The sequence below is a fragment of the Diabrotica virgifera genome, chromosome 4 (genome assembly GCF_917563875.1).
Source record: "Diabrotica virgifera virgifera chromosome 4, PGI_DIABVI_V3a".
NCBI lineage: Eukaryota > Metazoa > Arthropoda > Insecta > Coleoptera > Chrysomelidae > Diabrotica > Diabrotica virgifera.
This window is the reverse complement of record NC_065446.1, coordinates 188,707,788-188,728,242: the sequence shown is the minus strand read 5'-3', so window position 1 is coordinate 188,728,242 and position 20,455 is coordinate 188,707,788. Positions and strand designations below refer to the sequence as shown.

Below are 20,455 nucleotides of genomic sequence, written 5' to 3'. Positions count from 1 at the left end.
AAACAAAACATTTTTTTGTATTTTTTGGGTAATTATAAGAAAAAAATGTTCTTAGAAGTTTTTTCGTAGGATGCATAGTTTTCGAGATAAACGCGGTTGAACTTTAAAAAAATCGAAAAATTGCAATTTTTGAACCCGAATAACTTCTGATTAAGAAATAAAATAGCAATTCTGCTTACCGCATTTGAAAGTTCAAGTCAAATTATATCGATTTTGATTATTTTCAGTGTTAAAAATTTATTTTTTTATTGTTTAAACAAAGCTATAAACATATAGTGCTTGAGTGATGTTTTCAATGATCTCCCATTTAAAATCGAACGAGGATGTAGAGTAGGTACAAGTGCAAGCGAGACTATTTCTACGTAGAATGCATTAAAACGCATGTATTAGGCACGGGAAACACTATGTGTTTATAGCTTTGGTTAACAATAAAAAAATAAATTTTTAGCAATGCAAATAATCAAAACCGGTAAAATTTGACTTGAAATTTTAAATACGGTAAGCAGAATTGCTATTTTATTTTTTATTTAAAAGTTGGTCGGGTTCAAAAATTGCAATTTTTCGATTGTTTGAAAGTTTAACCGCGTTTATTTCGAAAACTATGCATTCTACCAAAAAACTTGTAGGAACATTTTTTGCTTAGAATGATCCAAAAAATAAAAAAAATGTTTTGATTTGCGAGAAATCGCTTTTATGTGATTCCTCAAGTTCTTTGTTTATAACAATCTTATCGACATCCGGATCGACTGTTACCCAAAAAATTCGTGTTCTGCGGGTCAAAATAAATAAAAAAAACTTGGGTAAGTCCATCTGAATAAAGGAGGCCGTTGTACCCCCCCTGGTGGCAGGATTATTACATTAACATAAATAAATAAAATTTGTTTATCTGACATTTCAATTTTATGTTAACGTTTAATTGCGTCAAACGAAAACAAAGTAGAGTTGAAGTTTCTATGTCGGAAGAAAATGACAATTTAAAAGAGGCTTGTGACGTCACAATGACGAATTTGAGGTCGGATATCTCGAAGATGGTTAGAGATAGCGAAATGCCGTTTTCAGATTTGGATTCAGAAGACAAAACTACATAGGAATTCATTGCTAGGTGGCCTCTGGATATTTCAGGAGCGGCAACGCAATAACACACACATACTTTTGCTAATTTATAAACGAAAAATTTTCGTTGAAAATATTTAGAATAAGTACGTTTTTAGAGAAATCAACGCAGAAATGTCTAAAACATGTTAAAATAAAGAGCACAAAATGTGTGAATCAGAAAGTTATCATCATCCAAAAACCGTAAAACTTGCTCAAGTAAGTAGATAATAGTAAGTAATATACATAAAAAGGATATACATATACACATTTTATAAATAAGCTTGAAGTATACAGACTATGCCGACAATTTCCAATAATTTGTTTATTTTATGAATAATTTAGAAAATATATCGATACTAAATCAATTATCTGATCAGTTAGCATTGATATTTCTGCAAATAACAATGACTGCAGAAATGAGCTTATATTGTTTTGGGATTTAAATGCATTTAATTAAAAGCAGGATTGTCAAACTAACGTCAGAACGTGTATGTATCGATCTGTAAATTGGTGCCGAAATTTGTAATTATTACTGTAAATACTAGTTATCAAAATTAGTTTTCGCTCAAATAGTGACTAATAACAATTGTGTTACGTATTAATCATCAAGAACAAGCTGTAACTTCGGTCAGTAAGAGATGTTTTACTTAATAATCTTCCAAATTAAACAGATTCAGTGTCAAATTGTCAATAGTTTTTCACTGTTGCTATCTTGTCCCAACGGACGCCAACGGTAGGCAAGCAGTAGGTATTGCAGTGATGTATCCAAGGTTATCACTTATTTCCAGACATCCAAAGCGTTAATATAAACAAATTCAAGTTACTTTTGACTACATGAGTAACAATTTAAATCAATGTTCCCCCACTTTTAGTAACACCTTGTCTGGATCCAATTCTTCCAGTAATCTTACTAGTTCATAATGCAACTGCTACTATTACTAAACAACGTCCCAATATCCCAAGAAGACAGAAGCAATTTTAAAATTAGTTGTACGTCTCTATAGTATCTAATGATTGTATATCCAATCTTTTTTCTTCATAATTTTTACCTAATGTTATTTAAGTTTTAGAAATTAACTGTTATAATATTTAGTTTAAGTCCTTATTGTAATTAATTATTGTATAACCAATATTGCTTGTGTCAATGGCCATTGCTGCCGAGACACATAAATTTAAATAAAAAAAAATTAAAAGCAAAAATATTTTGATATTACTATATTGTTTGCAAATTTAATCTAATAAATTCGAGTGTTGATTTCGAATAAATATAGATATACTCTTCCTTTAAACCGGTAGAGAGCACCGTTTTCTAGAAAAATCAATTTTAAAATTTTTCGTTTTTTAAATTTGAAAAAGAAAAAATTAAAGACGATTAAAAATATTGCCGTGTTTTACCGACTTTAATAAAGACTAACTACTTTTAGTACTAGAACATCTCATAATTTAATAACCAAGTGTCAAAAATGCTTCAAATTAAAGATAAAAAGGTTATGTGATAAAACAACAGTTGACATACCCAATAAGAACGCATATTACAGGTATTAGAAATTCTCAATTGAGGAAATCGATTTATATTAGGAAGAAAAATAAACGTACCAGTTTTCGTTTTTCTAGATAGTTTTTTTGAAATTTTTCTTCTTGTTCTTCTTCTTTCCTCTTCTATGTAGGCCTTAAAGCCTCTTTCTTCTTCAATATTAGTCTCCTAAATTGTTTAAGTTATCACACCATCTTTTTCTTGGTCTGCTAATACTTCTGCTCTACTTCTTTGTCCATTTGGTGACATATCTCATGCTATTCGTACTATCCCATTCTCTGCTATCCTAGTAATGTGTTCATTCCACTCCTTTATGTCTTCTACATTGCATGATCTTCTTATGTTTTCTCTTCTCTCCCTATCCAACATACTTTTCCCTGATGTTCGTCGGAGTATTTTCATCTCTGTTGTTTCTAGTAGTCGTCTCGTTTTAGATGTGCCAGGTCTTGTCTCCGCTGTGTATATCAATATAGGTCTAATTGTTGCATTATAGATTCTTAATCTTGTATCTTGTCTTAGGTGTTTGCTCTTCCAGATTGTGTCATTAAGAGATTCCGCCGCTTTTAGGCTTTGTTGTCGTACTTCCTCTTCAATATCTCCGTAACTGGATATATCTATTCCCAGATATCCCAACCTTGCTTCCTGCTTTATTATTTTCCCATTAATTTCGATTTTATATCGTAGTGGGTATTTACCTGTTGTCATATATTTGTTTTTTTTTCTGCTGATATTATCATATTGTATTTCTTGGCTGTTGTATTGAAGATGTGTGTTAATCTCTGGAGATCGTCTTCTGTCTCGGCGATTAATGCGGCGTCGTCTGCATACTATAATATTTGGATTTCTTTGTTTCCCATTCTATAATCATGGATTTTTTTTCGAATTTAGAAAACGATGCAAATTTTTAAATCGATTTTGCCAGAAAAGAATGTATCCTACCAATTTAAAGCAAGAGTATCTTCTAATACTAAAATACCTCACAATTTAATAATCAAGTGCCAAAAATTCTTAAATGTTAAAGACAAACAAATTATGTGATATAATAACTGTTGCCCTATCCAGAACGAACACCCATGGCCGGTACTAGAAATTCGCAATTGATGAAATCAATATCTTTGAAATATAAATAGGCATATCAGTTTTTGATTTTCTAAATAGAAGTGGTCTGGAGGTATTAAAAAAAAACTAATTCCAAGAGGCTACCTTTAAAGAGCTCTAGCTCACTTAGGAAGAACATTCGGACCAGGTGAATTGGGATCAATAACTTACGTAAGTAATATCACATTTTAAATTATTCTAACCGTTTTAATGCATTTTATGTGAGACTCCAGCTTTCTACTCCGTAGAGGAGGACACTAAAACCATAACATAATATAAGAATTGAGCTCCATATAAGAGAACCCTCGAAACTCCAGAAGATGACGTTCCTCAGCAATAACCCTGGACACCGGGCGCTCCGCGTGTTAGGTTTTGATTGAGTATTGGTGTGCAGTGACCCCAAAAATCCCCGGATAACAAAATATAGCTCTTAATATACTGATTTTGACATGTCTATGTACTTTTCGAACGCATGTTATGCACTTTAAAATGCATTTCCATCCATTTTTGTATTGCAGACTTTTTTCCTTACGTCATCCTGACTAAACACAATTCAATAAGATGCAAATTTCTAGGGGCTGTATTTAAAAATCGATTTATTTTGTACCAAACGCCCTGGTCTATATTACTATACAGGGTGTTTCATTAATAATTGTCCATATATTAACTGGAGAAACCTTAGCACAAAATACGAAGATTTAGCCTAAAACACTTAAATAAAATATCGTTCCTTACTGAGTTACAGGGTGTTTTATCTAAAAATTTAAAAATTATTTTTGCTCAGCATTTTAAAACTATTAGACGTATCCTTTTCATACTTGGCAAGAAGTATAGGTATTGTACAGACTACTAAATTATGGTAAACAAACGTTTCTGGTTATTACCAGAGGCGTACGACGGGGGAAAGTGAATGGTTGACCATTTCCAAATTCTAAGCCACTAGCGAAATTGCTATTTTAGTTCAAAATTTTTGGATTCTCCAATACTTTCTACGAAAATAATATACTCTTCATTCGTAACGATAAAGTCATTAGTTTTCGAGAAATTTGAAGTTAAATATGAAACGGCACAGTTATTTTGATTAATGTATTGTGTCGCTTCATTTTTAAATTTCAAATATCTCGAAAACTAATCATTTTATCGTTACGAATGAAGAGTACATTATTTACATAAAAAGTAATGCAAAATCAAAAAGTTACACTAAAATAGCAATTTCTTCAGTGGCGTAGAATTTGGAAAGGTTCAACCAGCCACGATCCCCTGTCGTACGGCTCTGGTAGTAGCTAGAAACGTTTATTTATCTTAATTTAGTAGGGTGTACAGTACCTACACTTTCTGCCAAGTATGATAGGGATACACCAAATAGTTTTAAAGTACTGGGAACAAATAATTTTTTAAATTTAATCATACAAGTATGAATCGTATTATCATGAATTAATCAAAATAACTGTGCCGTTTCATATTTAACTTCAAATATCTCGAAAATTAATGACTTTATCGCTACCAATGAAGAGTATATTATTTACTTGAAAAGTATTGGAGAATCAAAAATGGCATTAAAATAGTTATTCCTCCAGTCGCGTAGAATTTGAGAAGGGTCAACCATTCACCATTCCCTGTTGTACGCCTCTGGTAGCAGCTAGAAACGTTTGTTTATCATTATTTAGTAGGGTGTCTAGTAGTTGCACTTACTGCCAAGTATGAAAAGGATACGTCGAATAGTTTTAAAATGCTGAGCAGAAATAATTTTTACATTTTTAGATAAAACACCCTGTAACTCAGTAAGGAACCATATTTTATTTAAGTGTTTCTGGTTAAATCTTCGTATTTTGTGCTAAGGTTTCTCCAGTTGCTATATGGACAATTATTAATGAAACACCCTGTATACAGTCTAGATACAATTGGCCTCGTGTTCCCTCTACTACTATGTTTTATGATTCTTCCCCCAAAGAATATCCATTTGGAAAAAATATTACGTCAGTTTCTTTTTGTTGCGAATATACTATGCCATTTTGACAAAAATACCCTTTTTAGCTTGTGAGCTTAAAATTTGTCCCATCCGGTACGGTATAAATCTATTCAAATAATTTAATAAATTTTTAAAACATAATAAAATAAAAAATGCCAATACAAATGTGGTATTGGAAGCTTTTAATGCAAAATTTAGAAATACGAAATCTCACACAGTTGCAGTTTGTACCTACCCATAACGCAAAAAAGAACAATAACAAAATAAATATGTACCTACATATTTATAATATTTTGTCTCAATCGTTTACAAACCACAAGTTCATTTTAACTGAGCAGTATATGCGATATATGCAATATTACAGCGACGTATTTAAGAAACGACAAAAACTGAGGTAAAAACATGTTATTTTGGTATGTGTTATTTATCCCTTATCGAAATGAGTAATTTTGTCAGTAAATCGGCCGCGTTTGTACGAGTAGGTACGGTTAGTTTATTAGAATAGTTAAGTGATGTGGGACAGAAACAATTTCTTCTAACTATTTATGTGTAATTTTACATGTTTTGGAAGAAAATGGTAAGTTTTTCAATTAAATTCCATTTAATTTTTTATTTTTTTATTTAGCTAATGCCTCGACAAATAATGGTCGTTGGCACGGTAAGTACGGTAAATTTTTGCAGTTACGTACCTAGTGTCATATGTAGTGTGTGTGTTGAGTAAGTGTCTTGTTACTTTGCAAAGTCGACGTCATTGTCTTTGCAAAGAGACGCTAATTGTATCCGAACGTCTGCGGTCCCTCCGGTGTAATTTATTACACAGGATCTTATACTATTATTTAATGCGATACAGTATTTAACAAGTATAATAACTACAGTCGGAAAAGTGAAAGAATACCCATGAAGGAACATATAAAGCACGCTGTATTTTCCTGTCACCCTCTCACAAAGAAAATTGCCCAGCGCAAGTACATGTAATAATAATTATTACATGTACTTGCGCTGGCCAATTTTTTGTGTGACACGGTGACAGGAAAATTCAGCGTGTTTTGTATGTTCGTTCATGGGTATTCTTTCATTTCTCCTACTGTAACTACTCCGTAATTTTATGTTTTAATTGCTGGTGTAAATGTTTGGTTTTTCAGGATTATTTGTTGGTTTTCCTCACACTATTTTGAATTGAATCCAATACACTATTTGAATTTAAAAATTAAAATTTATTGTGAACTCTTGTTTTAAAACAAAGATGAGCTGGGTATTACTCATTTTTTAATGACGTAATTAGGCTATTGATTATGTACTATATAAAGGAACTACAACGTTAACGGGGTTTTATTACTTCATATGGTCGATGAATCTCTATATATGAAAAAACAGCGGAGTGCTACCATTTAAAGGGGTGCGTTTTTGAGAAATGGGTGAATTAGTCCCTGGGCACAGGTTACATTAGGGTGAGTTCTATGCACTTTTGGTACAAACACGTCTACATAAAAATTGTACCTGGTTAAATTTCCTATCTAAATATAACTTTTTAAAGTCAAAGATACTTTTTTTTACAAAAATATATTCAAAAGAAAAAGCCCAAAGAAGCCCAAAAGAAAGAAATTTTGTTTTTTGTCCCATAACTTTTGTCCACGGGGATATAGGTATAGACATTGCTTCACAGAAAACAAACTTACATATTTTCTTACTTATATATTTACTTACTTATATATTTAAAATGATGCTTAGTAGAGGTCGTTAGGATTTACAGTTTTCGCAATATGATTTTTCAAAGTTCGCCACTCACAGCAATTTTGGGCAATTTTCCTTGTTATTTCGCAAATATTGTTCTGTAACTTTTTTCTACGCAACTTTAGGCATATGCAATGTTACATGTAAGAGGAATAGAAATCAATTACCTTTAAAATGTTCTACTGTATAATGTTGTACGACTTCTTTTAAAGAGGTTAGTTATCTTTTTCAAGATTTTATACTTTTAACAAGTTTTTATATTTTTTACGATTATTTTTTAAATTTCCCATTATAACTTTTTTTCTTCTACATTTAGGTATATATTATATAATAAAAAAGAAAGCTTATTCTGTTTACTGTAAAATGGTGTATTATAAAAAATTCTAGGATTATTTTTGAATAAGATATGCTTTTTCAAAATGTAATAAGTACTTGCAACGATTTTTGATTTTAGGATTATTTTTTAAATTTCTCCTTATAACTTTTTTATGTGATTGTGTGTTATGATTGAATCTTATTTTTTATAGGTAATAATTTGGATCCACTTGACTCGGCCGGGCAAACTTCAAAATATGGATTAATTCCAATATTTACTGTCAAAGCTCCTGCACCACAAGCTTTGCTTGAAAAAATAGCATGTAAATGTACCAAAGGATGTACAAAAAACTGCGGTTGTAGGAAGATAGGAATTAGTTTTTCAATATTCTGCAAAGGGAGCATGTGCCTGGGTACTAATTGTGGGACTCTAAGATAACTGAGGTGTCGGAGGAAGATATTGAAGCTAATGCTAACGAAGAGATGGACTTTGATTTTGAAATTTTTTAAATGTCAACGTTTAAATAATTTTAACTAAAGTGATGTTTTCTAAGACTAATGTTATGTAATTTTTGTAAAAGAAATAATTTTAAATAATACAGGTAAAAAAATATCAAAGAATCACTCGGTTTCCATTATTTAAATATAGATGATACACCATTTTAAAGAACAGAAAATAAGCCCTCTTTATTCAGCAATATATAGTATATTCATGTACAAGAAAAAAAAAGTTGTAATGAGAAATTTAAAAAATAAACCTAAAATCAAAAAGCGTTGCAAGTACTTATTACATTTTGAAAAATAATATATTATTCAAAAATAATCCTGGAATTTTTTGTAATTAAAAATTTTAAAGTAAACAAAATAAGCTTTTTTTATTATATAATATAATATATACCTAAATGTAGAAGAAAAAAAGTTATAATGAGAAATTTTAAAAATAATCGTAAAAAATGTAAAAAATAATATTTTTTTTATATTAGGTATTATATATTATATAATATAATATTATATTGTATATACTATATATAATATAATATTATATAATATACAATATATCATATAATAATATAATTTTATTTTTATATTATATTATAAAAAATCGTTATAAGTATAAAACTTTGAAAAACCATAATCTCTTTAAAAAAAAGTCGTACAACGTTAGACAGTAGACCATTTTAAAGCTAATTGATTTCTATTTCTATTACGTGTACCATTTCATATACCTAAAGTTACGTGGAAAAAAGTTACAGAACAATATTTGCGAAATTACAAGGAAAATTGCCCAAAATTGCTGTGAGTGGCGAAATTTGAAAAATCATATTTCGAAAACTATAAATCCTAATTACCTCTACTATACAACATTTTAAAGAAAAAATATGTAGGTTTTTTTTCTGTAAATCAATATCTATACCTATATCCTCGTGGACAAAAGTTATGGGACAAAAAACAAAATTTCTTTCTTTTGGGTTTCTTTGTGCTTTTTCTTTTGAATATATTTTTGTAAAAAAAAGTATCGTTGACTTTAAAAAGCGATATTTAGATAGGAAATTTAACCAGGAACAATTTTTATGTAGGTATGTTTATACCAAAAGTGCATAGAACTCACCCTAATGTAACCTGTGCCCAGGGACTAATTCACCCATTTCTCAAAAACGCACCCCTTTAAATGGTAGCACTCCGCGGTTTTTTCATATATAGATGTCCATTGACCATATGAAATAATAAAACCCCGTTAACGTTGTAGATCCTTTTAGCTATCTTATTTTGAATATAATCAATAGCCTAAATGTTACTATCATTATATCTTTAAAAAAATATTTGACATCTAATCGAAAACATGAAAAAATTAATTTGATTAACGCAAATATAAGCAACTAGAAAACTGCCAAGTACTAACCAATCAAAAATTATTTTGATGATTTTCTTCAATTTTATTGTTGTAATTTTATTCTTCATCTTCGTCTTCTTTTTTATAAGCAACTCTGATTTGTTCATTGGCTGATTAATACCTCTCTTGTCACTCCATCTTTGCGCGGTCGGCCGATACTTGTTCTATCGATTAGTAATTTATCTCTTGCTATTTTGACCACACGTGTCTTCTCCATTTTGCTTATGTGGTTATTCCATTTTTTTCTCTTTAGTGTTTATTCGTTTATAAACTGTAATGTTTTTATTACATTTATTACATTTTCTTTTAAAGTCTTCACTTCTCATTCGATTTCTCAGCGTATATTCTCCAGTCAATATTCTCCTGTCAAATTCTTTTCAATACTCTCTTCTCTGCTGTTTCCAGTAGTCTTTCTGTTCTGGCTGTATCGAGTCTTGTTTCTGATGCATAATATCTCATTATTGGTCTTAGATTGGCTTTAGAGATCCTTAAGTTCATCTTGGTTAGTCTAAAATACGATATAAGGTCGATGGGCACCGATCTGTTTATTGGATAAAAATTGGATATGTTGGAAAGTTGGATATGTAATTTAGTATATTAAATTGAAAAATGACTATTTACTTTTAGTCCAGGAACCGAAGCTTTTCACCTCGCAATTTTTACAGAATGGATCGATTTGCTTGAAAATTTGAGAATAAGAAGTAGTGGATAGTCCAAGGATCAAAATCTATATGATGCCAAAAGGCGCTTTTACCATGAGGGTGGTTGCCACCCCATCTAGGAGTGTTTTTAAAAACGTTTTATATATTTTTTTGATAAAATTAATAGATTTCGATTTATTCCCTGTCGAAAGCGTTAGTTTTATACAAAAAAAAACAATGTTTTTCGATGGTATACTCATTTACGATTCACTCAATTATTGCCGTAAAAAAATTTTTTTCAAACCAAGTTCTTGGGAATTAAATAACCCTACAATTTCATATTTAAACATTTTTTCGTATCTCTGATGCTAATCTTTCTACTCTGAAGAAAATGGCATTTTTTCGAAAATACAAAAATTCGTTATTTGCTTTAAATTCCAGTTTTTTTAAACTAATCATTCTAAGCCAGTTAAACTTCTAGAATCTATTAGTAATACATAAATAAAGAAGAATTAATAAGGTCAACGCCCCAAAACACCGATAAATTACTTTATTATGATTCCAATTGGATTTCTCCTTTTTTTTTCAAAAAAAGTGTTGATTTTTTAACCGTAACTTTTTTATCTTTTATCTTAGAAAGTTTGTTAAAAAAGAATTTTGTAGATTTTACAAGATCTATAAGTACTTTTTTTGACATTTTGATCTCCAATCCAAAAAATATTTTCAAAAAGCATTATTACAAAACAAGGTTATAATAATAAAAAAAAATATTATGAAACAGATGTAGATTGTAGATTGGTAGACCTGCTTGGTCTCGATTTTGTAGTCAAATAGATATGTTTGGACTTGAACCCATCAGAATAAAAACCTGCTAAATCCAAATTTTTTGTTCTGCTAGATCCAAACTAAAAGTACAAATTTCGAGAGATGTTAAGGATATGCAGAAAAATGACATATTAGTGTGCCATTGTATGATATTGATTTATGCTCCTTTGATTGAGTAATGCCGGATACTCTTTGGAAAATTTACATTTTTAATTTAAGGTTTTTTTAGCCTAGTGACAAAACTTCAAGACATGGATTTAGCAGGATTTGATTCTATAGGCCTCACTTGAAATTTTGAGGGAGATGTTGTAAAACACACATACACATAGGCAATTTATTATATTTAAAAGTTGTTAATACAGGGTGCCGCAGATAAACGGCCAATTAGAAATATCTCGAGAAATAAAGATAATTGAATCGTGAAAATTGGAGGGAAGAGGTTCTGAAAAGTGACCTGTTTATTGAAAATATTTTCATCCAGTATATTATAGTTACATTTCTAATTAATATACCGGGAGTTGCTTATTGGGACCGTGCAAGTTCGGCAAAGCGACCCCTATTTCTACGCTCTGTACTATTATTCGCACTTTTAATTATATTGGCCAATTATATTAGTCCTGGTTACTGGATAATTGTCAAGGCCATAGTCCAAAAAAATAACAAGAAGAAAAAATAAGATTCAGGTTATGTTATGAAAACATCAACAATTGTATGTAGTAAATAAAATTAGTTATTAAAATGCAGTACTGCAAGCAAAATACAATTAATTAAATTTACCTTTATATAATAATTGCATATCATATCAATATTGTGAAGCAATATATAATTTTTCTGCTTCATTGACAGAAGGTATGAAATATACGTCAATTTGACAATTTCAATTGACAATATGTATTATTTAAGATAGTTGCAATATTTCTCCGCGACTCGCGCAGGGTCGTTTCTCGTTTCCCTTTCCAAGTACTTGCACACCGCGAATAACTTCGTTTTTTAATGGGACAAGCTGTATATTTTTGTATTTTTGAATTCTCCTCGATGTCTTCTTTCTTAAAATATATGCTTCGTGATGTTATACGGGGTAGTTTAAATGATAACTACGTTTTTTTATTATTACAATGTAGAAATTGTACTCATTTGACATCAAAAACTCTATTTATGTTCAAATTATTTTTAATATAGTCGACTATGGTGAAAAATAATTAGTAAAGAAAAATTTAATTTTAGTATACAGGGTTGGTCGAAACTCGGAAGTATTTTCTAAGTTTTATTAAATGGCACACCCTGTATTTTAGTATTGTAATGCAATGCTATTTTGTTGTACTTTTTTATTTCTTAATCGTTCCCTATATTTGATATAATTTATGACTTATCTAAGTCAAACAATAATTATTGTAACGAAAATTATGTAAAATTTTATTAGGTTGGCCGTGAAAATATTCAATCAAAAATAATTTTTCGAATATAAATATATATTAATCTAGAAATTTAGACTGATCCTTAATAAGTAGATAATATTGGTTGAGATATCAAAATACCTACGTAGTTAAGATTGTTGGTGGGTAAAATATTAATAAAAACATACACTCTTCTATCTAGTCGGTTATGACTTTGACAATAAACTTGCTTAAACATTTGACATTATACTATTTGTAAATTTCCAGTTGCTTTGTTTCCATTACTAATTTGAATATTTCTAGTGAGGAGCTGATTAATATGGCTTTTGTGCTAGGAGAGTATAATGAAAATGTGCCATTAGCAATAAGAATTTTTATTATCATAATTTCCCTAGAATAACAACCAAGAAGAGAAACTTTAAAGTTTTCAAATCTGATCGAACAAAAACCATTAGAAATAAATAAAATAAATTAAATGTAATCCTTAGTGACACTGAGAATCAGCATATTGGTACGACCGTTCTCGTAATCTAAGTGTCTAGTCCGTCGAAATCGTTTTAGTAAACTTTGAAAAGTTTGTCTTCTTGGTTGTCGTCTATCAGAAAATTGCTGATGATAAATTCTTATTGCTAGTAGCCCATTTTTGTTCTACTTTTCCAAAACAAAACGATACTAATCAGTTTCTGATTAAAAAATTTATATTAATAAGTTGCAGTTGCAAGTTTAGTATCAAAGCCAACAATACTAAATTTACAATTAAGCTGCAGTAGAAATAAACAGATCAAGACACTTTAAATGCTACTAGAAGCACTCCCGGATCATATTTTACAATGTATAACCTTTGGAAATCATGATTTGGGATTTACAATGTATATACATTGTAAATTATGATTCGGGAATGCACCTAGTAGCATTTAACGTGCCTTAGATTGTTTATTTCTACTGTATCTTGATCGTAAATTTAGTATAGGTAGAATATTGTGTGTTTTCATTACAATTTTACGCACCAACAATTTTATCTACGTAGGTATTTTGATATCGACGATGATATCGATCTGAGATCGATTTGAGATCGATATTGATGATTTTATATTTACAAAAAATTATTTTTGATTTAATATTTTCACGAACAATTAAATAAGTTTTTTGTTACAATTAATAATTGCTTAATGAGTCACGAATAACTCACAAATTAAAGGTGGTAGGTATAGGGAATGCTGAAGAAATAAAAAGGTACCATAAAATAATATTTTATTAAAATCAATATCATATTATACAGTTTACCATTTAAGAAAACGAGTTTCGATCAACTCTGTATAGTAAGATTAAACATTTTTTTTATATTAATAATTTTTAACAATGGTAGACTATACTAAAAGTCATTTTAATATAATTATAATTTTTAATGTCAAATCACTACAATTCTACAGGATGTGAATATTTTTACGCGACTAATAAAAACACCTAATTATCTTTTAAGTACCCCATATAACATTATAAAACCATATATTTTAAGAAAGAAGACATCGAGCAAAATCCAAAAATGTAAAAATATGAAGGGCGTCCAATTAAAAAAAATACTTAATTATAATCAACTATTCTAAATGGGAAATAAGCCAAAATTTAACTACAAAAATGATCTTATTAACGTTCCGACGCTCAAATCGGATGTCGTTGTCAAAATACAAAATATTAATAAATTAAACAAAAATGTTGCTTAGTAAAAAACTCTTCAAATAATTTATTAAATCTCACTCATTTATATCGGCAATTCAGACATATATTGTACATGTTAAAGTAGAAGACTTTAAAATGATATTGCCAATATTTATGAGTTGCGTTCCTGGGACGACTTTACTGCAAGATAGATCATTAAATTACATGAAATCAACTTCAATTCAAAAATGTCCGTCACAAAAAAAAATTGTAGCATGTGATCTGTCTTTAATAGTATGATACAATTGATCCAAAAGATGGCATATCCCAGACATCCAAAGTGAAAGTTATCCTCCAATACCAAATTGTTCTACATGGTCCACATAATGTTCAGAAAAAAGTCACACCATTTTAAGTGTTGGGTTTGGGAGGAGGGGGAGAGGGGGAGAAATTGGTAAATTCGTAGTAGTTTTTTTTTAAGTTTTTCGTCAATATTTCTAAAACTGTGCGGTTTAGCATGAACAACCTTGTATACAAAAATGTTCTACATTAAATTTGAAATAAAAAAGGTTCTAAGAATAATCCTAAAATGAACGGTTCCAAAGTTACGGAGGGTGAAATATGGAGGTTTTCGATACATTTATATTTTTTGGGCAATAATTGATGATGATTTTGGGTGGTGAGGTTGACGTTTCTTCAAAGGCTTATCACTATTATACCATTGGCCACTAAAAAGCAAATTTTATTTACAAAACACAAGCCTGTTAAAGAAAATTTCTTTCATCAGTAATAAATATTATAAATTGCCCGAAAAATATAAAAGGTATCGAAAACCTTCACTTTTCACAATCCGTAACTCTGGAACCGTTGATTTTATAATAATTATGTATAGGACATTTTTTGTTTTAAATTTTATGTAGAACATTTTTGTATACAAAAAAGTTTTTGTAAAAACGTAAAAATGTGTAAAAAAATTTTTTACTGAACAATATGTGGACCGTATAGAACAATTTGGTGTTGGAGGAAAACTTTTACTTTGGATGTCTGGGTTAGGCCTTTTTTGGACCAATTATACTATACTACCTCCGTAACTTTGGAACCGTTCATTTTAGAAGGATTATGCATCAGGCCCTTTTTATTTAAAATTTAATGTAGAACATTTTTGTATAGAAGGTTGTTCATGCTAAACCGCATAGTTTTACAAAAAAATATTGACAAGGAACCTAAAAAAACTAGGAATTTACCGATTTCTTATGAATATTATTATGAACAATACAGGGTGAAATTTTCAAATTATTAAGTATGCAAACCTCTTGGGGAATTAAATTGTTTGTGTCCAATGCCCGTCCTCTTTTAAATTCAAATGGACTCCTTATAAACTTAAATTTAAATATACAGGCTAAGTCACGAAAGTCTAGCATAGTCCATGATCATTAGTTTTAATGATCCACCCTTATGTTATTACAAGCTACTTAACAACCTCATTTCAAAATTGTATTATGTAGGATCTATTAAGAATACTACTAAATTTATGGACTATGCTAGTCTTGCGTGAATCACTTTATATGTACATTTAAATTTATGTTTAAAAAGCGCATATTTACATATAAAAATTGATGGATCTCAAACTTTTTTTAAAATTGCTTAAAACAGGGGCAGAAATAATTTTATTCCATAAGTGCCTTCCACCCTATATATTGTATAGATAAAAAATATATACCTGCAATTGTTGTCGCAAGGTTTGATTTCATTTACTAAATTGCGACTATCTGCTTGTGATTTAAAATCACAGGTCAATGTATCCTTGTTGAGAATGGTATCATCTGGACAAATTATAGTAACGTTTTCTCCATTAGGAAGATGACGAACTAAGTTATTACCAATTATTTCTTGCGTCGGAAATATTGGTAACAAATCCTGCGTTATTGTATAACAATTAGAAAAAGCTACTGCTAGAAAACCTGCAACAACGAAGGTAATACCCTTAATTTAAAATTTTTGAAAAAAAAGCAACTTACACTATTACTAGTAATATATTATATTATACTCTATTACTAGTGATTTTTGCCCGTTGCCATGCGACGGGGGATACAATAAATTGAAATCAATTGTTAAACAAACGTTATTGTATTTATTTTTATTTTATTATTTAGCAATAAAACATTGGAAACGTTTCTTTTCTATACTTCCACAAAATTTATTACAACTATGTGACTACAGCTGTTTCGGCAGAGTGCCTTTCTCAAGTGATTTAGATTACTATGGGTTTGCCTTTTTAAAGTTTTTAACTCAACAGGTTGAGGAGTGGGGAGCTGTTTGTCTCGAGTTGGTCATTCAGAATTATATCTGTATTTTTCAATTTATTAATTTCCACAGATTCTTATAAAGATATCTTAAGGCCTTTATTTTGAATATGCAGAATTTGAAACTGTTCATTAAAAGAATGATTATGATCTAGAAGGTGAAGTGCTTATGTAGAAGTGTCTGTTTTTCTATTGTTGATAGCTCTTTTGTTTTTTGCTATCCGTTTATCAAAGGTTCTGCCAGTTTGATCTACCTATTTAAGTTTTCGGACAGTCACCACAAGTTAGTTTGTAAACACTTACTCTCTTGTAAACACTTTTTTCTTTCGGCTCTTATTATTCTTAATATATTTGCTTAAGTTGTTGTTAGTTCTGAAAGCTGGTGTTATTCCTTTCTTTTTTATGTATCTGGCTATTTTTGTTGCTATCTTGCCAGTATATGTGATAGAGCAGAAGGTACTGGGTTCTTTCTGTGGTGGAGGTTAGACTAATTTCAGGGCTTTCTTATGGAGTTTTTGGTTTAAAATTTTGTTAGTTGTTTGTTCGTTATAGCCATTGTTTACTGCTATTTTTTTAATGATGTTCAGTTCTATCTCGAAATTATTTTTTGACATGGGAATTTCTGTCAGTCTATGTATCATGCTGACAGAAATTCCCATGACAAAAAATAACTTTGAGATAGAAGTTTTATAGAGATGTTTATTCAGACCCAGCTTTTTATGTTTTCTAGGAGGTTCTTCGGAATGACTCCAGTAGTAGAGAGTATTGTCTGCGTACTGGTGATCTTTTTCGTTGTGCTTAACACACATATTATTGTTGTTAGGTGTCGCCATATCTATTAATGCTGTTTGTCTAGTAAGTTTACTAAGTACATACTGGTAAGACCAGTTCACTATGTGCCACTCATTAGCCTGTGAGCACAGTGCGGATCCACTATAGCTTGTAGTTGTCATTTTCAAGCATTTTATCAGGGACGTATTGTATTGGTAATAAGGGAGATGGTCAGTCTGAAGAAGTCCATGTTGGCTATCTAGTTCTTGGTGAAGAATCTTTCCTAGTGAGTAATGACGTTCTTTATAATCGGTTCCGACACACGCCTGGCAGCCCCTGGTAAGATGTTGACATCCATGTCGGCATTGGTTATTTTAGACCTGAGGATCTTTGACAATATACTTCAGGTAATTTTTAGTTGGAATAACCTGACTATTTTTGATATTAAATCTTTAATATGCTTCTTCTATTCTCATACTATAATATATCAATTATGATGTCACTACCTATATCATAATGAACAGATATCCATTATGATACAGATTTTCATTAAGATACAGATTTTTAACCAAAAGAATCGCGATATGGCATTCACGATAAAGGTGGTATGAACACGCGCAGTGACCAATGGCGAGTCAGCACATACGCTTTAAAAGTTCTTAATATGTAAACAAACCATAAAACTGACAAACTACTGAATTTATTTGTGTTAAAAAATTAATAAATTTGAATATATTTTTTGTTGTGAATGATCATAGAAAAAATAGTGTATACAACTTGCATGTAATTATTATTATGAAGCTCGTACTCTATACGAAACTCGCCGCATACTGCTCGTTTCGTAACCCTCATACTCGCTTCATAATTACCATCATTAAATGCTCGTTGCATAATATACTATTATAAGATTAATTAATATAAATTTTTATTTGTTATTTCAAGAAAATACATATATCTGCTAATCAATTTTAATGAATAATTTAACTGAACAAAGGCACCACCGGGAAAATACTTATATTATTAGATGGTGTATATAAATACTAGTAAATACTAAGAAGCGTACATTTTCTGTTTTTCTTCTAATCTACCAAAAGGATCTTTTCTGTGACTCTTTGAGTTTTGAAAATATAATTAATTAATAAATCCGAAATCCGAATAAGGTTATTTTACCGGTCGGTTATTCGTATATAATATCACAAGAGAGAAAATTTTACCGGCAATATTTTCGACTGGTATGAAAGTTTGTTGCCTGGCAATTTTCGCGAATTAAATTTTGACTTAAATCACGAGACGTCAGTCGAGTGATTTTGTCAAAATTTCATAAGCGAAAATTACCAAAAGGCACCGAACTTGAATGAAACCAGGAGAAAATTTTGCCGGTAAATAATTTTCTCTCCAATGATATTCGACACGAGTATCTCACGAGACAATTAATGAACCATATCAACGAAATATAATCTTTATTTATTTGTTATTACCAGACACTTTCGTGACGGATCTTTCATAATTTTGTCGCTGAGAAATCACGTCGCTAAGGAGTTTTGTCAGTAGGAAACGATGCATTGCTATGCAATGCATCGCAGTTTTTCAGTTCGGGATATAATATGTATATTTTGGGCTTTTTGCCGCCTGCGTCTGTCTTTTTAAGATTAACTTTCATTATGGATTGTAATATTATATTATGTCCAATAATTAACAGAGCTTTGATAAATAGACTTATTCCTCTAATTTCGAGAGCATTAGTTAAATGATTATTGAAAAGAAGTTATTTTAACCTGCAGTTATTCTGAGGGCAATTTTGTACCTCTCTCATGAAATTGATCAGCGAGCTGGATTTACAGCTGGAAGATCTTGCGTAGACCACATATTTACTCTAACACAACTTAATGATAAGAAAGTTGCAAGAAGTCAGGAAACACATCTTTTATTTGTTGATCTCACAAAAGCGTGTGTGACGATTGCTGTGAGAAAATTATGGCAGTTAAAGCGCCGTTAAATAGCACGATCATCACCGCAGTCAAACAATTATTTAATAAAGCAAAATCGAACATCAAACTAAACAACACCTTATCAGACGAAACTAAAAACTTTTCTGTATAATATGTGATAGGTAAAACAAAATAAATTAGAATAGCACTTACTTAAAAATAATACTGTAAAAGCCATGGTAGTACATCCAGGTAACTCCAAAACGTAACTAATTTTTATATTACTAAACAGAATCATAATGAAATTTATCTCAATAAAGATAAGATAGGTAGTTTTTTAAGATTTTTCATATGTGTTGATTGCAATCACTTAGATTGAGATATTAATTATTTTTTATTATCGGCGAACATATTTTATATCTCATCATTCCTATCTTTAATATCCATTGAAGCAAATATTTGTTTATACAAAATAACTTAATAATATGTTGTATGTAGCTTTTTTACTGGCATTTTAGGCCCAGAGCTTTGTTGTCCTTTTCCATAGCTTTCTGTTATTTTTGTCAACTTCTTCCAGTCTGTTATTACCTTTTCATTTAGGTCTTTTACTACCGCCTCTCTCCATCACTTTCGTGGTTTTCCTCTCTTTCTTTTATAATCTGGTACCCTCCATGCTATTTTCTTGACCACTCTGTCATCGTTCATTCTTTCTATATGGCCCAGTCACTGCAACCTTCTTAATTTTATTACGTTATCTATTTGTGGTTCTTTGTAGCTATTATATACTTCCTCATTCTTCCTTCTTAAAAACCCTTCCTCTCTTTTCTTTCCTCCTGATATTCTTCTGAGTATTTTCCTTTCCCAACTTCTTACTGTTTCTTTTGTCGTTTGGTTGAGTATCCATGTCTCACATCCGTATGTCGCTGTAGGTCTTATTATAGTCTTGTAAATCCTTAATTTCGTATTCCGTGACATCTGTTTTGATCTTAGTAAATAATTCATGACTCCCGAAGATCGATTGGCTTTACTTAATCTGGCATAAATTTCTTTCATTTCTTCACACTTGTTTGTTATCCTTGGTCCTAAATATACCAATTCGTCAAACTTAAACTCTCTTAACTATATGCTTACATTGAACTTTGTCCCGTCTCGCCTTTCTCTTCCTACTTTCAAAACCTTACTTTTCTTTTGATTTATGTGTATACCCACCTTATATAGACCAGGGCGCATCTGTAAAAATATTAGTACATTTGGACGTTGAGAGGTGACTCAAATTTTTTTGCAGAAATTGCTTGAAAATAAAT

At 30.3% G+C, this 20,455-nt stretch overlaps 1 protein-coding gene across 2 annotated transcripts in view; it reads right to left on the bottom strand.

The window, feature by feature from the left end:
- The window catches only part of LOC114338034 (uncharacterized), a 108,764-nt gene extending 89,260 nt beyond the window's left edge, over positions 1-19,504 (bottom strand). For both annotated transcript variants that reach the window (XM_050649823.1, XM_050649824.1), the window contains exons 1-2: positions 19,365-19,504; positions 15,870-16,110 (exon numbers count right to left, since the gene is read on the bottom strand). In XM_050649823.1, the coding sequence (XP_050505780.1) occupies positions 15,870-16,110; positions 19,365-19,449 (326 nt within the window). In that variant the 5' untranslated portion in view covers positions 19,450-19,504. The remainder of the gene's footprint in view (positions 1-15,869; positions 16,111-19,364) is intronic.
- Positions 19,505-20,455: the final 951 nt, after the last annotated feature.